Source organism: Melanerpes formicivorus, unplaced genomic scaffold (genome assembly GCF_026170545.1).
Source record: "Melanerpes formicivorus ecotype bairdi unplaced genomic scaffold, bMelFor1.0.p_v2 SCAF_3, whole genome shotgun sequence".
NCBI classification, from domain to species: Eukaryota; Metazoa; Chordata; class Aves; order Piciformes; family Picidae; genus Melanerpes; species Melanerpes formicivorus.
Window position 1 is genome coordinate 7,349,384 of NW_027142355.1, and position 18,723 is coordinate 7,368,106.

Consider the following 18,723-nt stretch of genomic DNA (forward strand, 5'->3'; position numbering starts at 1 on the left):
TCTTGCTAGTTGAACATTTGGTCATATATAACTCTTGCTTACGTCTATGCTGGAGTCATTACAAAGCACATTCACTTATCTAGTTGAGCGTTGGGCTCACTTGTAATTGTGCTCAGTAGTATGGAGTACAGGCTTCCTGCCCCACAGAAGCTGTCAGAGCAGACAAAGCATTAGTATGGAGCTGCATAGTTTGGCAGGCACCTGAGCTGGCTTGTAGAGGACTGCTTGCTGGCACTGAGAGGAGCATTTGTCATTGTCTCAGCAGCACAGGAACACAGCTCCTTCTGTCACAAGCAGTGTTTTGGTTTCCTCTTCGTTCAGCTGCTTGCAGCTGTTACAAGGAGCACTCAGGGGTGGCCCTGCCCTTCTGATAAACAATTCATAGGTTGAAACAATACAAATGCTCTTGAATTTTCTTTGGATTTTCCCCAGTTGATAAACACATCTTGCATATAATCTCTGCTCCTAAAAAAAAGGACCTCTAGAGAACAGAAGAGTTTCAAGGTCTGGCTGATCATGGTCAGTAAGACAATTGGCTCTTAATCCTAACAAGTGATAGGCAATTACAGAGTACGCTTTTCTCACTCTCAAAGTTTTAATGTTTTATGTAAATTAGCAGAGGCACTAAATAGCTTTGGGTCTCTGCTTTGCAAGTGGTAATGATATGGCTTCAGTCAATAACCTGTCCCAGAGTGCAAATATCTCTTACCCATATCCAGCATTTATGGTGTGGGAAGATGTTCATAGGAGTCAACCATACTGCTCCCTAAGCCACTGACTTCACTGATCCATTAGCTGATAAACATGGGCATCCAGATAAGACTGAGACAAATTGCAAACTGATAAGAAACTTTCAACAGAAGGATCACTGCAAGTGCTATTTTTTGCAGCAGAATCTAGTCTTCATGGTTATTCTTCCTGAATTATTGAGCTCTGGATAAGACAAAACAAGGAGGTCTTGAAGTTTGTCATACCTCTGTTTGATCTGAAAGAGTAGTGTGATTTAAGTCTGTATATAAACAGTCAGAAGTGAGAAGATAAGACAAGTGACATACTTTCTTTCACTTCTAACTTCAAATCTTACCTTTTTGTTTCACAGTATATTCACTCAGCTGGAATCATCCACCGGGTGAGTTCACTCATTGTACTAATGGAAATGAATGGAGCGTATCCTTCTGTGCATCACTGTAATGTACTTTAAAAGGTTAAAATTGTATTTGACTAACTCTGTGTTCTGCTGCAGGACCTGAAGCCCAGTAACCTAGCTGTAAATGAAGACTGTGAATTGAGGGTAGGTATCGCGCTGTAGTAAAGAGGAATGGTGTAAAAGCTCTCCAGATGACAGTTTTGTGAGAAAACATTAGCTACTGTTTTTATTTCTGACTCCATTAATTTCAGCTGTTTGCTATTGTTGTTCCCCTGGCTTAGAAAACCCATTTCCACAAACATGTGTTTTTTGTCTAATGTTAATTTAGTATGAATACAAATTCATCTTTGCAAGATGTTCATCCTTACTTCCTCTCAGATGGTACATAAGCTAATAAGTTGGCCCATGAGTACTTGGCTGAGGTGGAAATATGTGGAAAGTTTAACCTGTGATAAGTATCTGCATCTGCTGGGCTTAGATGAAGCCTTGTAACAACTTTGGGTTTGTATCTATAGAATTTACAAGATAATTATCACAGTATAACTAAGGTTGGAAGAGACCTCAAGGATCATCGAGTCCAACCTATCAACACAGACCTCATGACTAGACCATGGCACCAAGTGCCACATCCAATCTCCTCTTGAATGCCTCCAGGGACGGTGACTCCACCACCTCCCTGGGCAGCCCATTCCAGTGACGAACAACTCACTCGGTGAAGAACTTTCTCCTCACCTCGAGTCTAAACCTCCCCTGGCGCAGCTTGAGACTGTGTCCCCTTGTTCTGGTGCTGGTTGCCTGGGAGAAGAGACCAACCCCTTCCTGGCTACAACCACCTTTCAGGTAGTTGTAGAGGGCAATGAGGTCTCCCCTGAGCCTCCTCTTCTCCAGGCTAAACAATCCCAGCTCCCTCAGCCTCTCCTCATAGGGCTTGTGTTCAAGGCCTCTCCCCAGCCTTGTTGCCCTTCTCTGGATATGTTCAAGTGTTTCGATGTCCTTCTTAAACTGAGGGGCCCAGAACCGGACACAGTACTCAAGGTGCAGCCAAACCAAAGCAGAGTACAGGGGCACAATGACTTCCCTGCTCCTGCTGGCCACACTATTCCTAATGCAGGCCAGGATGCCATTGGCCCTCTTGGCCACCTGGGCACACTGCTGGCTCATATTCAGGTGGCTATCGTTCAGCACCCCCAGGTCCCTCTCTGTTTGGCACCTCTCCAGCCACTCTGACCCCAGCCTGTAGCTCTCCATGGGATTGCTGTGGCCAAAGTGCAGCACCCGGCACTTGGACTTGTTGAATGCCATCCCATTGGACTCTGCCCATCTGTCCAGTCGGTCGAGGTCCCTCTGCAGAGCCTTTCCACTCTCTAACTGACTAACATCTGCTCCTAACTTGGTGTCATCGGCAAATTTGCTGATGACTGACTCTACCCCCTCATCCAGATCATCAATGAAGATGTTAAAGAGGACAGGGCCCAGCACTGATCCCTGGGGGACACCACTGGTGACTGCCTGTCAGCTGGATGTGGCACCATTCACCGCCACTCTCTGGGCTCGGCCCTCCAGCCAGTTCCTAACCCAGCACAGAGTGTAGTGGTCCAAGCCTCAAGCTGACAGCTTAGGCAGCAGTTTGCTGTGGGGGACGGTGTCAAAGGCCTTGCTGAAGTCCAGGTAGACCACATCCACAGGCCTCCCCACGTCCACCAGACGGGTCACCTGATCATAGAAGGAGATCAGGTTGGAGAGGCAGGACCTGCCCTTCCTAAATCCATGTTGGCTGGACCTGAGCCCTTGGCCATCCTTCAGGTGTGCAGTTATTGCCGCCAGGATAATCTGCTCCATCACTTTCCCTGGCACTGAGGTCAGGCTGACTGGCCTGTAGTTTCCAGGTTCCTCCCTCCGACCCTTCTTGTGGATGGGGACCACATTGGCCAGTTTCCAGTCACCTGGGACCTCTCCAGTGAGCCAGGACTGGAGGAAAATGATGGAGAGCAGCTTGGCCAGCTCATCTGCCAGCTCTCTCAGCACCCTAGGATGGATCCCATCCAGTCCCATTATATAGGAAAAGATACCAGTTACATTGCCAGTTACAACCCTAACTGAAAAAAATAATCAGGAAGATCCCCTGTAATCCACAGTTCTCAAATGCTATTTTAATATACACATTTGTATCAATTATAGTTATCTTGGTGTATTTGTGTGATATAATATTACATAACAAGCCTGAGACTCTGGAGAAGGAAAAGCTATCTTTGAGCTTTCTAAGCCTTTAAGCCTAAGAATGAGAGTTTGGCATTTCTCCATGACAGCCAGAAGCATCTTTCTCCGGGACAGCCAGAAGCATCTTTTTCCCTGTGACTGAGCCTCTGATGTAATCACTTTATTCCAGCTGTGAGGGATTTAAGAAAAGACTTCAAATACTACAAGATCAGCAAAAAAAAAATAATCATAATTGTGAGTAAGAGCAGTGCAGTTAGGTTCTTGCACCAATCCAGATCTGTGGTGAGAAATTGTAGTTTCCTGTGTGGTTTAGTGACACTTGCAGATGTTCAGCAAATTTCATGATTATCCCTTTAATGTCTTCATGCATGTATGCTCAGCATCTGTGAAATTTTGTGGGTCATCTGGGTCTGATCATGCACTCTACAATATGTGCTGTATTTTTGTACTGTAAGTAAAGGAGACTTTGATTTTTTCTTCTTTTTTTTTTTTTTATTATTGTAGTATCTGTGCACCTCTCTGCCTACCATTTGTTACACTAGTCTGCTTTGTCTATATTTTTAGCTTTACTTCCTCTGATACTCAGTTATTTTCTAGTATAACATCGAGTGGATATTTCTAGGAACAAACTAAAAGCAAAAGAAAAGAAAAGATGTATGTGTACACATTTGATAGATGGGATCAACTGTTCAGGAAAAATCTTGCTGAAACCCTTATAAAAGCAAGAGCATTAGTGTTTGAGTTCTATGCTATTATTCACCCCTTGTTTGCCTCATGCTTTTATTTTTGCTTATTTAATAAATAAATAATGCTCTTAAAGTATATTAGCAGTAAAGATGTTAATCTGTTTTTTATTTCTTAATTTTCTTTAGGCATTTGATATCTTTAAATTGGATTATAACTGAGGAAGTTCAAATTCTACTTCTAAAATTTTCTTACTCCCAATGAAAAGGATTAGCCATCAGCTTAATAAATAATGCTGGATCTTGTCACAGGAGGCTGCCACTGATCTTAATTCACATTTGTAGATGACTGACTTAATGGATAGCACTGAGGCTCAGATGGTACCCTTTCACAACACTCTCCTTCACAGCTAGGGATACATTTTAGCTCTGTAACTAGTGTGACATAAACCAATCAAAAAATAGAAAGCAAAGAAATGAGCAGGAAAAATATAATTAAATAACTTCCTGCCAGTGTAAACTTATTGAGGGAGAGCATATGGAGGAGAACGTTTTGCTACAAGCCCATGAGTAATCTGTGTACCTAAACAGAGCTCCTTTGTTGTTTCAGTGAGGGAGTGCTACCAAAACCAGATGGTATGTGTTTTAAATCTACCTTATTACATGAGGTGTGTGTTTCTTTGCTAGTGACACTGGAATGATTCGTGATTTGGGTAAATGCTTAGATTAGACGTGAGAAGGAAACAACAGAAATCCTGCATATTTGTGATCAGCTCTTGTGTTCTTTAAATTTTTAATGGCCAGTGGCACTTGCCATTGGCATTTTGCACAAACATTCCCAGTTGATGTCTCATCTTTTATAGCAACAGTGTTTATTTTTAGCAAATTAATGTCAGTAGAAAATTGAACTTGAGGCAAAATGCGAAGTTTACCTTAGAGGAAAAAAGGCCAGGCTCATGACAGTGGAAGCGGCTTGATGTGGAGTTACAGTGGGGAGAGCAGATGAGCTTATCCACAGTGCTGCTGTTTTACTTCACCAGTAGTGAGGGACTGTGGATAAACTACAAAATGAGTAATGGGGAAAATCAGTAGCTGTAACAAGTGGTAAGAGATTTTTTTTTTTAAATTGTTATTTATTTCATTTTATTTTTTGTCTGTAGATTTTAGACTTTGGTTTAGCTCGACAAACTGATGATGAAATGACCGGATATGTTGCAACAAGATGGTACAGAGCTCCAGAAATTATGTTGAACTGGATGCATTACAATCAAACAGGTAACCTATGAATTGTATTTTGCTACAACTGGATATAGTGATGGTTTTAAACCAAGAGGCAGCTCTGTTTAAGAATCTCTTTGGTTCATCATATGCATTTCTCTTTCCCTTTATTGGCAGTTGACATCTGGTCGGTTGGATGCATCATGGCAGAGCTATTGAAAGGGAAGGCCCTATTTCCAGGAAATGATTGTATCCTTAACAGAAACCATAAAATGCAGCTATAAAATTACTCTTTAATTCTGCCTTTTTTTCCCCCCTCTAATGACTTGATTGTTTCTATATAAATGTTTTTGAGGTAACACACTTCTACAAACAGTAAACGATTTTTGCTAGTGTTTCCATTTAGTGTATACAACAGCTGAATATGAGGCCCACCAGTAGGAAGAAGAAACAGTAACAGAGCATCTGTTCATAAATTACATTTATTGTTTGCCATGTATCTGTATTTAAATTATAACCTAGTTACAGCAGAGCAGATTTCTTCCTTGTGTGTATCACAGTGAAAAAAGATATGTTAAAACTGAAGCTAGGGCAATATTTTTTGATTGGCTAATATAATTTTAAACAGTAGCACTGCTTTTAGGCTGGAAATTCCTAAAATGCAAACAAATTACATTTTAAATAAATGAGGCATATTGTATCCTGTTATGAAAAAGGCCAGAAGATCTAGAAATGCCACAGGAGCAACAAAACTCTCTCTTCAGTTCTGTGCCACAGTCCTTGTGGAGCATAATGGATTTCCACTGGTGTTTGCTGTACAGGCAGGAGGAGAAAAAGAGCCATTGCAGAGGAAAACAGTAAAATAATAAAACTGAAAACCAGAATGAAGAATGAGGAAACTACTACGTCAGAAGAGGAAAGCTTTTAATATGAAAAACAAAGACACATTCTTCTGTGCTCAATATTGACAATTCTCACTGCTCTGAAACCTGTCCAAAAGCAAACACTTCTGCTAAAACATATCCATTGCCAGGTGCAAAACAACAGACTAGAACTGCCTGAAAAAAACTGTTAAGAGATTTGAGACACCAAGCCTCCTTGCTGACCTTTCTTCTGTGCTTATCATCATTAAGCTCTGTTGAAACTACAGGCATTGTCCAGGTATCTATCATCTGGACGATGACTGCACCTCACACTTCCATTACATGATATGTGGCATTTTTTAAAATCAATAGCTCTAGTTTCCAATAAATAATTTATTTTTAAAAAATTATTATTACTATTTTTTGCTGTTAGAAATTATTGTCTACAATTACATGATTATCTCAGTTTCAGTAAAGCTGTAAAGTAGCCTTGAGTCTCTATGGAAAACATTTTACATATCTCATATGACAACGAAAAAAATGAACGTTTTCAGTGTTTTTAATCTTGAGACTGATGTAAAACAGTTTTTTAAATGACATTTTTCCTGCCATCCCACAGGTTAGTAATTTATCCCTATGGGGTGAATCATATCAAACTGTCCTTCAGAACTCCCTCAGGTCACTAACACATAAATGTGATATTAAATTGAAGTTTAAGAATATGTTAAATTGGGAACTAGGACAGGAAGGCAATATTTTGCATGCACCTTTCTCACATACACCTGAGAGGTTCATGTAGTACGTCAGAGAATCTGATACTCCAAGACTAGTCTTAAGCAGGTATGAATTGGTTTCCTTCCATGGACTACATCTTGACTGTCTGCATGAAAGCTCATTAATTGTTTAAACCCAGAAGGACTCTGTGCTGTTCATTTCCCTGAAATAATGCAGATATCGATCAACTAAAGAGAATAATGGAAGTTGTGGGAACACCCAGTTCTGAACTTCTGAAGAAGATATCATCAGAACATGTAAGCTCACAGCCACATTTGGTTGACCAACTTTCTATCTTTCTTTTTTCTAATTGTCGTCATATGTCACTGATTGTGTTACACATGGGCTCCCATTGGAACTGAGCAAACACTTCAAGATGAGCTCTCTTTTCAAAATGTAAAAAAATATTTACAAAAATTCTCCTTTTAGAGGTATCTTAGCTGGATTAATTTTGATACTTCCTCTCATGTACTCAGTTTTTTAAATTACTTTTGTAATTGGTCCTGATGATCTTTTATTTTACTGCTATGCTTATAATGTATTCAAACTGATGCTCAGTTCAGAGCATTATATTGTTATTAAATATTATGTCCGTCATTTCTGTATTTTTCCATTGTTGTAAGTGATCTAAACAGATACATCAGAAATCAAATCAGAGTTCTGCATGAGTGCTCTTACTTGGATCCCCAGTCTGAAATTTGTATTTGTTCATCTCTCTGGATGTTTGCGTGAGGTTCGCTTTCATGATAATATCTGTAGTTAATTATATGATTTTTAACTCTTCATGACTTCTTTAAAATAGAAATTTAGTAAATAAAAAATTCCCACTTCTTTTCTCTGCTAAAGCTACACTTAGAGGATTCACTTTAAGCAATAGCCATTGATATCCCACTGAGAAATGAGATGTGGCATTGATAAAGGCAGGTGATGGGCACAGTGTAAAAATTGAGATAAACAACAGCACACAAATAGCTTCTGAGCTGAAACTGTTTTCTTAAGCCTTTTCTGTATAAACCTCAGTCTAATACTGATGCCTGTTTTCAGCTTGTGTGTATATTGGTGGGTTTTCTTTGAACTTACAAATGAATACACTGGTGTGCAAGCAGGAGCAGTAGGAGAGCCAGATACGATATTTCTGGAAGGTCAAAGCATAACAAAACCTCATCAGAGCAGGCCACCACACAGCCCTGGGGTTTGTGTGTACCCAGGACTTGTGAATGGCCAGGGCAGGAGGAGCATCTATCCTTGTGCCAGGGACTGGATCAACCAGCAAATCTCAGACTGCTGTCTTAAGTGCAGGTCCTTTTACAGCCTTCATGCGTCATTCAGATCCTGTGTTTTTTGCAGTAACACATTCAGAGGTGCGTACACAAACGTGTGATTTACCCACAACTAGTCATTTTGTGAACTTTTTGGTTATGAGATTAAGCACCTTAAATATTTACTGGAGATAGTATCTGCTTTTGTCTTTATTGTGCCTCAGAGCACACATCAGTGAGCTACTGGAATCCGGATACTATTTTACTGGGGCTAACTGTACCTTTAGAGCATAGCAAGAACACAAAAAATAAGTTAGTGAATGGGAATGCTGCTAGGTCACCTCTGGGCCGTTGCTGCTTAGTTAGAGGAGCAGTATCAAAGGAGATACATACCTTGCTTGGGGGCACTTGCCTCTTATAAGGGAGTGTTTATTTTATTCCTTCATTCTAGTTCTTCTTTACCTTGTAATTTGGCCTTATTGTTTAGGTATTTCTTAATGCAGCTTTCAGTCCCAGACTATTTTTGTCATTCCTCTAACAGCAAGGTCAGAGGATTTCTGAAATGCCAAGCCTATTGTGAGTTGTAAGTAGAGGATTAAAGAACTGGAAACGAAAAGTTCAGTCTCATGGGATGTTTCAACACAAGCTGTTTTGTCAGTCTCTGTTAATATAGGTATAAATGGTGATTGCATTTCATTATTTTCAGATTAAATTGAATCTCTGGGTTCTATTGGTTGGGTTTCTGTGGTGAATTTATAAGCAGAAAGGACAGGTTTGTAAGTATACTTCAATAGGTCTTCTGGGCACGGCTAGTGGTAATTTTGACCTTATTCAGTCATGTTTGGATTAGTGGTGTTAATTGATATCCATGCAGAAACAAATAATCCACAGATGTTTGTCACAAGATAAATTTACCTTGTTGCTTCCATGCGAGAATGTGTAACAGCTCTTTTTGTCTGCTGTTTATACATATGTCTAAGCTAATGCCCTGGAAGACTTAACTGATAGGAGCTGCACACCCTGACCTTCTAACAGGTGTTTGCTGCCTTTATGAACTTTAGGGACATAAAACAGATGGAGCAACACCTGTGTTTGGTCTTTAAACATCATTCTCTGCATAACTGGCTACAACAGCTAAGAAAAATGTCATCCTTATAGAAAGCTTTACTGTCAGAACCATAGTAGAAATGGAAAAATGCTGACATAATTTTAATAGGTTGGAGACATGTGAAGACTTGCTGTTTTTATTAAAACTGAAATGTCTCTAAAGGAGGCCTAGAGTTTTGATACATGCTTACATCTTACAAGAAGCAAAAAAAATATATAGATCTGCCTTGTTAAATTAGAACAGTTTGAAAGGAGACTGCTATGTAATGATTTAGGATATTTTTATGTCAGTTCATCATAGTGGCATCAGTTGAGATGATGGCAGAGAGAATAGCATAGAGAACAGGATATGTTTGCCAAAGTGTGGTTTTAGGATTTTACAGATGATATGTCAGAGTATTTTATAGTCTCTATATGATAGCCCAGAAGATAGTTCCCCAGTTTTCAATATGATACTGCACTTGAAACCATGGAGCTGATTGGTATGAAGAACTTTATTTCCTTTGCTCTTTTCAGTAGACCAAAGCTCCTTAGTCAGCCTCCTGCAGATAGTCTCCTAACAGGATTGATTGCCAAGAGTGCATGGAGACATCCCTGTAACACAAACGTGTTTTAAAAGTGCATAGAATGCACTTGATTAGAAGGGACCTCTAGAGGTCATCTAGTCCAACCCCCTGCGGTAAGCAGGGACATCCCCACTGGATCACATTGCCTGACCTTGAATGTCTCCAGGGATGGGGCCTCCACCACCTGCCTGGCAACCTGTTACAGTGTTCCATGATGCACAGTAAAGAATTTCTGCCCTATGTCCAATCTACATCTACCTTTCCCTAATTTAAAACCATTGCACCTTGTCATACCGCTACATGCCCCACTACAGTCCCTCTCCAGCTTGTTTGTAGGCCCCCTTCAGGTACTGGAAGGCTGCTATAAGATTTCCCCAGAGCCTTCTCCAGGCTCAACAGCACCAGCTCTCTCAGCCTGTCTTCACAGGAGAGGGGCTCCAGCCCTCTTGTCATTTTTGTGGCCCTCCTCAGGACCCTCTCTATCAGGTCCATGTCCTTCTTGTGTTGAGGGCCCCAGAGTAGAGAGGCAGAATCACCTCTCAATCTGCTGGCCACACTTCTTTTGATGCAGCCCAGGGTGCAACTTGCCTTCTGGAATGCAAATGCACATTGCTGGCTCATGTCCAGCTTTTCATCCACCAGTATCCCAAAGTCCTTTTCCACAGGGCTGCTCTCTATCACATTAACTTCCACTCTATATTGATAATGATGATTGTTCTGACCCAGGTGCAGGACCTTGCAATTGGCCGTGTTGAATCACGTGAGGTTCACCTGGGCTCACTTCTCCAGCTTGTCCAGATCCATCTGCATGACATTCCAATTCCTCTGGCGTATAGACTGCACCACTTAGCTTGGTGTCATTTGCAAACTTGCCAAGGATGCACTCAATCCCACTATGTCATTGATGAAGATATTGAACAGCAGTGGGCCCAGTACAGACACCTGAGGGACACCACTTGTCACCTGTCTCCATCTGGACATTGAGCCACTGGCTCTGGATGTGACCATCCAGACAGTTCCTAATCCACCAAACAGTGCGCCCATCAAATCCATATCTTTCCAATTTAGAGAGAAAGATGTTGCGGGGGACCATGTCAAAGGCCTTGTGAAGTTGAGAGCAAGTTCCCTTGTCCACTGATACAGTCACTCTATTATAGAAAGCCACTAGGTTGGTCAGGCAGGACTTGCCCTTAGTAAAGCCACGTTGACTGTCTTGAGTCATAGAATCAGTCAGGGTTGGAAGGGACCACAAGGATCATCTAGTTGCAACCCCCCTGCCATGGGCAGGGACACCCCACACTAGATCAGGCTGGCCAGAGCCTCATCCAGCCTGCTCTTAAACACCTCCAGGGACTGGGCCTCAACCACCTCCCTGGACAACCCATTCCAGGTCTTCACCACTCTCATGGTGAAGAACTTCTTCCTCACATCCAGTCTGAATCTCCCCACCTCCAGCTTCATGCCATTCCCCCTAGTCCTATCACTACCTGATATCCTAAGAAGTCCCTCCCCAGCCTTCTTGTAGGCCACCTTCAGATACTGGAAGGTCACCTCAGAGCCTTCTTTTCTCCAGACTGAACAGCCCCAACTCTTTCAGTCTGTCTTCCATGTACCTTAGCATAGCTTCTAAGAGGATCTATTCTATAATATTCCCAGGCACAGAGGTGAGGCTGGCAAGTTGGTAGTTCCTAGGATCCTCCTACCCTTTTAAAACCTTCAAAAATGGGTGTAATGTTTCCCTTCTTCCATTACCAGGGACTTCATCTAACTGCCAGGACATTTCAAATGTCATGGCAATTTGTGGGTCTGATACATGGGTAGGCATTTCCTAGCTGAGTTTGGATGAGCCTTTCACAGCCACAGTGACAAGGCAATCTATAAATTATGTTAAACATCTGAAGATCATCACCCTGGGAGTATCAGGACTTGTTCTCTGGGTAGTGAAGCTACTATCTGAGAGAGGAGAGTGAGGAAGGAAGGGCACAGTTCAGATTGCACCACTTATCTGAGGATAACTTAAAGATGATTTAGGTTGCAGTTTCAGGTTGAACATTACATGCATGTGTTCCTTGGGGATATACAGCAATGAACCAGTAAGTGTAGGTGAAAACGTAAATGTTGATGCATAATCCTTAGAGTAAAATAGAGTAAAACTCCTTTGCTTATTGTGCAATATACAGGAGTGACTGTCTAAAACAAAGTCATACATGATTATTTTATGTAAACAAGTATTCCCATGTATAAGAAACAAACCAACAAAATAGAAGTCTGTTTATTTAGAGTTGATGCGGTTATTGATATGGTTACTCTTGGGCAAAATTTAACCTCTGTGCATGTGGTATGTATATTGATTTATTCCTAGGCGAGAAAATACATTGAATCTCTTCCACATATGCCTCAACAGGATTTGAAAGCAGTATTTCGTGGTGCCAATCCATTAGGTAAGAAAGTCAGACTGGTATAGATTAAATCTTTCACTAACATAGGAACTCAACCCTTCCTTTGCTATATGAGCCCACATGATAATGATCAGACCACTGAAGATAACATGCTTAACCTTTCATCCTGAGGCTGTTTTGCTTTCAAGTGTCTTTTGTTTCTGGTGAAGATTACTGGAACCTCCTAAAGGAAAATGTGCATGAAAAGCAAAAAGCCAGCTACATATAGCAGGAATAAATTAATGTCATGGAATCTAGATTAAAGGCATCATTTCTGGTTCACGGAGGCCATGAGCTGTGAATTGCTGGTGAGCAGAAGGATATACCAGGAAGTATAGTGGTTTGAATAACCCTTTTGAGTAATATCTCCTAGGAATGGATTAGCCATTGTGGGACACAAGATACCAGTCTAAAAAGACCTTTGATCTGGTCCTGCACAATTGTTTTTACACCTAACCAATTGGTTCTGCCTGTGTAAGAGATGTTTTTCTGTGAACCATTTTATGTGGTATGACGTCTTCCTAGAGTGCCTGGTCAGTTCCACTGGGTACACGTTGAAACATTGTATATAGGGAAATATTATGAGTTAAAATGTTTTGAATTCTTTCTCTGTGTTAAAATACAACTTTACTTTTACAAATACAAGTAGAAGTGAATGCTTTCTTTATAAAAAATGGGATTTCTTTGCAGGAGGTAAATGAGATCATGCTACATATTAATATCATAAAGGCAAGTTAATGATAATGCTTATATGAAAGCACTAAAAATTGGTTTTATATCTTATTTTAAACAGTTAGGATAAACTTTCCATGTAAAATAAAATCTCATCTTGCAGATCTCTCTTCTAATGCTCTGCAGCTGTCAACTTCAAGCATCTTGTTTATGCTTGCTCCTTTATGCTTTGTGGCTATCATCTAATGATTTCATTGGCACAGCTAATTAAAAGTGTGATCTCACATTCACCATTTTAAATTACTGAAGTTTGCACTGATCAGGACCAATGTAAGCACCTGATGCACAACACGGGATATTAAGCACAGAGATCTTTTCAGAATGAAGACTCTGGTTGTCTCAAGAGGTGAATCAGATATCCAATAAACTGTAATGAAACCTTGTGCATACCACAAGCAAAACAGAACCTTCCTTCAGCTCTGAAAAAGCATATTCACAGTATAACATCCTCAAAACTTATACCGCCTAACTTTTGTGGGTTTGTCAATAACGTTAGCTGTGTTTAAGGTGAGTGAGAATAGCCTGTGTGTAAACAGCTGCCTTCTCTTTTATTAGTAGATGGTCTCTTCTGGCTTTGAGCTGTGTTCCTCTTTTTCCCTTAGCTGTAGATCTACTTGAGAAGATGCTTATATTAGACAGTGATAAAAGAATTACTGCCTCAGAAGCACTTGCACATCCATACTTTGTACAGTATCACGATCCAGATGATGAACCTGAGGCTGAGCTCTACGATGAGTCAATAGAGAATAAGGAGCGAACCATAGATGAATGGAAAGGTAACAGAACTGCGCACAGTGGTTAATGTATGAAGCAGAGCAAAACCTTACTTAAATAACAGTTTTCCTCTGTTTCTAACCAGAGCAATTTGAATTTTTAAGGCTCAGGGAAGCAAGATAAGTCCATGTATGTGTTTGTGGGAGTGGAGAGGTGCAAAGGGTTGTGTTTCCTCTCTGGATTATGCTCCCTTCCCCTACTCTGTCATCTCCTAACCAAATTCCCTATAGCAGGTTTACTCCTAAGTAAAAGCTGATGCTAGCTACCAGATAACCACATTCATTATTGCTTTTAGTTTTCTAGGTCAGATCCTCAGCTAAAGTAACTGTCCTACAGCAAATGGCAGTATTTGAGATTCTGATCTAGCTCTGCTCAGAATGGGAAATTAATATTTTCCATGTAGATATGTATTTTGTTAATCATTTATTAGATGGCCAGGTAGTTGGAATTAATAGATAAACCATGCTATTGATCTTGTTTGAAGAGTTGATGATTTTACTTGGGAGTGACACCCCAACATTCATCCTTGAGAAATACTGCAATAACCTTTTTCATTGTTGTTAGTTAATTCCATGCTTGCATTGTGATTACATTAAGCTACAGTGTCACGGAAGTGATGTAGCTAAGCATTGTTTGCAGATGCACTGAAAAATACAGACCAGTTTCATCATTGCCTAATGAGGACATATTATGCTAACAGTTCCTTACTAGATATTTTAAATTGAGAGTAATGTTTTCTAAAACTAACCATTCTTGTTTATCGAGTAAGTCTTTTCTGTGGCTTAAGATTAAATGTGTATTCTATAAAATAAATGTTCTTCTGTTTCTATTTATATATTCTGTAAGTTTTACTCCAAAAAGATTTTACAAAACTTCATTACCATAGTGGGCAGGCCTATGATGAAAAATACTGACTTCCTGTTTCTAAATTATGCCCTTCCTCTTGTGCCATGTTTTAGCCTACCCATTGCAGGGAAGACAAGGAGACTTACAACAGCAAATGCATAATAAAGAAAGAGAGGAGTGAGGTCATGGGTCTCTCTACCATAAAGTAACCTCCCAGAACTCTGAAAAGAGTTTTCTAGAAACCTGCTGCATTTGTACAGACAAGGATGATTGACTGGTATTGCTTAGTCCTTACACATGTTCTCCTTTGCAAAACCTGGCAGCTTACAGCACCACCCATACATCTTGTTTACTAAGAGGCACGTTCAGTTCACTGCTGTACTTAGCAGTGAGTGATTTGTTTTGTGCTGTTTTTCAGCTGAGTCTTTACCAGGAAGGTTTAACAGTTTCCAAGTCAGGAAGCTGATTTCTGTTTATGATGAAACTTGGTTGAAATTATTTCAGGAACAATCTTAGCTTAACACTTTCTGAGCTGAAATGAGAACATGGAGGTGAATTCTCTAGGAAGGACACTATCATATTTTTCTACATCAACTACCCTTGCTGGAACTACAGTCAAGTTCCTTTCTTATCCAGTTGTGGGGCAAAGGGCCTGAGACAAAAATATTGAAACTGGCATAGGATGTGCAGCTCTCCTTCCTGGATGAAATGGAACTTGGGGAAAAAAACCTTTGTCTTTTCAAATATGGTATGTGCCACGTTTAAGTAAGATGGCATAATAGGTGAGCATTTGTATAATATACTTGCATTGTTGATGAAATACTGACCCAATTTCTCAAGGCTTCAGTAGCATATTTCCCCTCTCTTTCTGCTGAAATTAAAAATCAGTGGTGCTTGATCCCAACAGGGACTAAGCACCAAGGTAAAATGAGATTTTGGACATTTTGTACTGCACATTATGGATTTGTTTCCTTGGCCTCCACTGCACACTATGAGCTTGCAACCCAAGCTCATAGATTTCCTTCTGACATGTTTTATCAGTAAGAAAATACTTCAATATTTTAGTAGCCCAGAGCATGGTATTTAGTCGAGTGCTATGCACTTACCTCTCCCTAGCTGTTGTTCCAGTTGCACATATCTCAGCATAATACCTCTACTATCTGCTGAGTAAGTGTCACAAGAACCAGGTAAGATGTTTCATAAACATACTGTGTAAAGCCAGCAGGAATTAATTCTAATATAAATTCAGGTGTCTTGATTTGATGCTGGCTTCCTGTGAGTTCAGTCAGGACCACTCCAGATCCTGCCTGGCTGCCTGTGGCCAGATGCTACTTAACAGCCACAAGTGAGTCACTGAATGAGTCGCCTAATGACTCCTTCCACCCCAGGAATTCTGCATACAAAATTCCTTACAGAAGAGACCTTCACTGAAGCTGGCGTGCCGGTCACTGTACACCCATACACCGTGCTACAGCACAGCACTGCCGGAGATTGAGCAAGATTAATCCCCAAGATTTTTACATGCTTTTTAGAGGAGTGCTGGGTCCATTTGCAGGTGTTGCAGCTGTCTCAGATCTGTTTACTAAACAAGCTGATAGGCACAAATTTTATACGGTTTAAAAATCACTGTTTGGAAAACAGAACCTGAAGTAATGCACTGTTAGCCACATATTTATGTGTAAACAGGATTTGGTCCTCCAAGTATGATATGTATCTTGAGAAAATACATAGGAGGTTGCTGCTACTATTCCACTGCTGTCCAAGGCACAAAACAGGATATGACTTTCGGCCTGAAAAGCTATTCCTAAAGCTGGGTAAAATCGCAAGGAATCCGTGTTTCTGGCTAAACCCTTTATGAAGATAGAACTGTTAAATCTAAGAGATTTTTTTTTTTCCAGAGGACCTTAAGCTGGTAAAAATAAAACATAAAAAACCTCCAAAGCCTAGATCCCAAGACATTACCAGAGAATTGCTAGTGATTTATATTGAAGGCAATTGACTGAGAGATGATAAAGAACATTCTCTGCAGTTCAAAGTGTACATATTAAAACCTGTTTGAATGCTTTCAGAGATTCCATTTTCCATTATAGTTTGTCTTTCATTACGTCACTTTGGCAGGTCATCTGACAGCATAATTAATGTTTCCATTTCAAGGCCTGTGTATTTTAGTAATTAACCAAAGGGGACAGATATGTTGTACCATAACAGTACTTGTGAATCTAATTTGTAGTCTGAAGTTAATGAAAGGATTCCTTGGGAATGCAGTCTGGTTTTGGATCTGGACTCTAAGCAGGCTGGAAATACAAACTGCAAGTCACGTGCTTCCATAGAACTGCTTTGTCTGGAATGTTTTTCTTTTGAGAGAGTATCACCTAATTCTTCTTTCTCCCTTCCACTCTCTCTACAGAACTTACCTATGAAGAAGTGATTAGCTTTAAACCCCCTGACTTAAAAATGGATAGCCTGGAGATAGAACAGTGAATACAGGCAGCTCTGCCTTGCCTTGCTGTACTGTGAAGACTGTTAAAATATAACCATACAATTAACCTGTGGTCAGACATAGAATTGACTATCCAAAGACATTGGAGAAGAGGAGAAAAGCAGATGCATTATACGAAAGACCGATGTTGTCTGTTTTGGATGGGCTTTTATTTTGCCTTGTAATATGAATGTATTCCCAACTCAAAAGGATGATAAAGAACTGCTTCATTCTGACAAAATTATGCACTGAGTTCTATCAAGCTGTATTCTGCATGTTTCATTTTATCAGTTGTATTGCCAAAATAAAGGTGACTTTTAATTTCCAAATCGTACACTTAAAGCATGAATGTATGCAAACATAAACATAGAAGTCCATACAAAGAATCAACTTTTTTTGTTCCTGGCATTTTATCTGTTTGTTTTCATATTGTTTATAGTTAGTGCCTTTATGAAGAGAGGGCTTGGTAGTGAGATAGACAGAATATGCGTATGTAGTCATATCTGTGGTGATCTTACAAATTTACTGGATGTCTCTCAAGCAGTCAACAGCAGTTGAAAGTCTCTAAAAATAAATCTTTGTCTTCTGTTGCCATTAAAGTGTCTGTTCTCATTATTTTCCCCATGTGTGTTTTCATAACCTGCCCAACACCCATTTGTGAGATTATTTTATTTCCCAATAGTAATCCTAACCATGCCATTGATGGTACTCCTAACCATGACATTGGTGGAGTGTGGTGAATTTGTCCCAGGTTACAGGAAGGTGTCCAGAAGGCACTGTGGCAGGTCACTTAGTCTTCTGCAAACTTTAGCAAAGGCTGCCACAGGTGGCTGTGCAAGAGTATTCAGTTCAGTTCACTGCTTTGAATGCAATATTCTTCGTTGCCTTATTTTCCTTCACATAATCCTTGGGAAAATGTGTCTTCCAATGGCAATTATTAGATTGACAAAGCAACAAGATTTAAGAGTTTGTGAAAAACAAAATATCCATCCCATCAGAGTTTCTTTTTAAGCAAAATTGTAAAAGCTTTCCAGCTTTGAAAAGTTGGGAAAATGAGTAATAAATTGCAGGATACACCAGATGCTGAAATTTCTTAAAGAATTAACATTTTTCTGATTTCTCTGTTAAAGGCATACTAGTGAAAGAGGAATATCCTTTGGCATGAGGCCTCTTGTGATATACTGCTGTATCTTTCTACATACTTGTGATTCATGGTTATTTAATGTTGGTCATGTTTGTGTCTCATTCTAGCTCTGTCAGAGTCTCATTTTGGAGGTGGCTTTTTATAATATTTAGGTTTTCTGAAACTTTTGTCATTATGTTTAGTTGTACAGCCATTACATGAGGTAATGAATTCTACTACATTTGTTTACTTCCCTCTATCTTTTGTATGCAAAAAGCTTTTTCTTAATAAACAGATTTTAGAAAAAAAAAAATCAAGTCCAAGAACTTTGTTTCTTTTTTCAGAAATTCTTGATACAGTTATTGCTTGTCTTCTCTGAGAAATAGAAATAAGCATGCCATTTAGAAAATGTGAGCCTGATTTGTGGTGAACTGCTGTTGATAATGTTGACCAGTGGAATACAGCCATTTGTGTTCAGCTTCCTGCAAGGAATATTA

General features: G+C 40.0%; 1 protein-coding gene across 2 annotated transcripts in view; it reads left to right on the forward strand.

The window, feature by feature from the left end:
* Positions 1–18,723, forward strand: part of MAPK11 (mitogen-activated protein kinase 11) — a 34,999-nt gene extending 16,276 nt beyond the window's left edge. Inside the window, exons 5-12 of one of the 2 annotated variants that reach the window (XM_068165749.1) lie at positions 1,100–1,129; positions 1,244–1,291; positions 5,208–5,322; positions 5,443–5,514; positions 7,080–7,159; positions 12,197–12,275; positions 13,607–13,780; positions 17,032–18,723. In XM_068165749.1, the coding sequence (XP_068021850.1) occupies positions 1,100–1,129; positions 1,244–1,291; positions 5,208–5,322; positions 5,443–5,514; positions 7,080–7,159; positions 12,197–12,275; positions 13,607–13,780; positions 17,032–17,105 (672 nt within the window). In that variant the 3' untranslated portion in view covers positions 17,106–18,723. The remainder of the gene's footprint in view (positions 1–1,099; positions 1,130–1,243; positions 1,292–5,207; positions 5,323–5,442; positions 5,515–7,079; positions 7,160–12,196; positions 12,276–13,606; positions 13,781–17,031) is intronic. The other variant, XM_068165754.1, reaches the window with a different exon arrangement.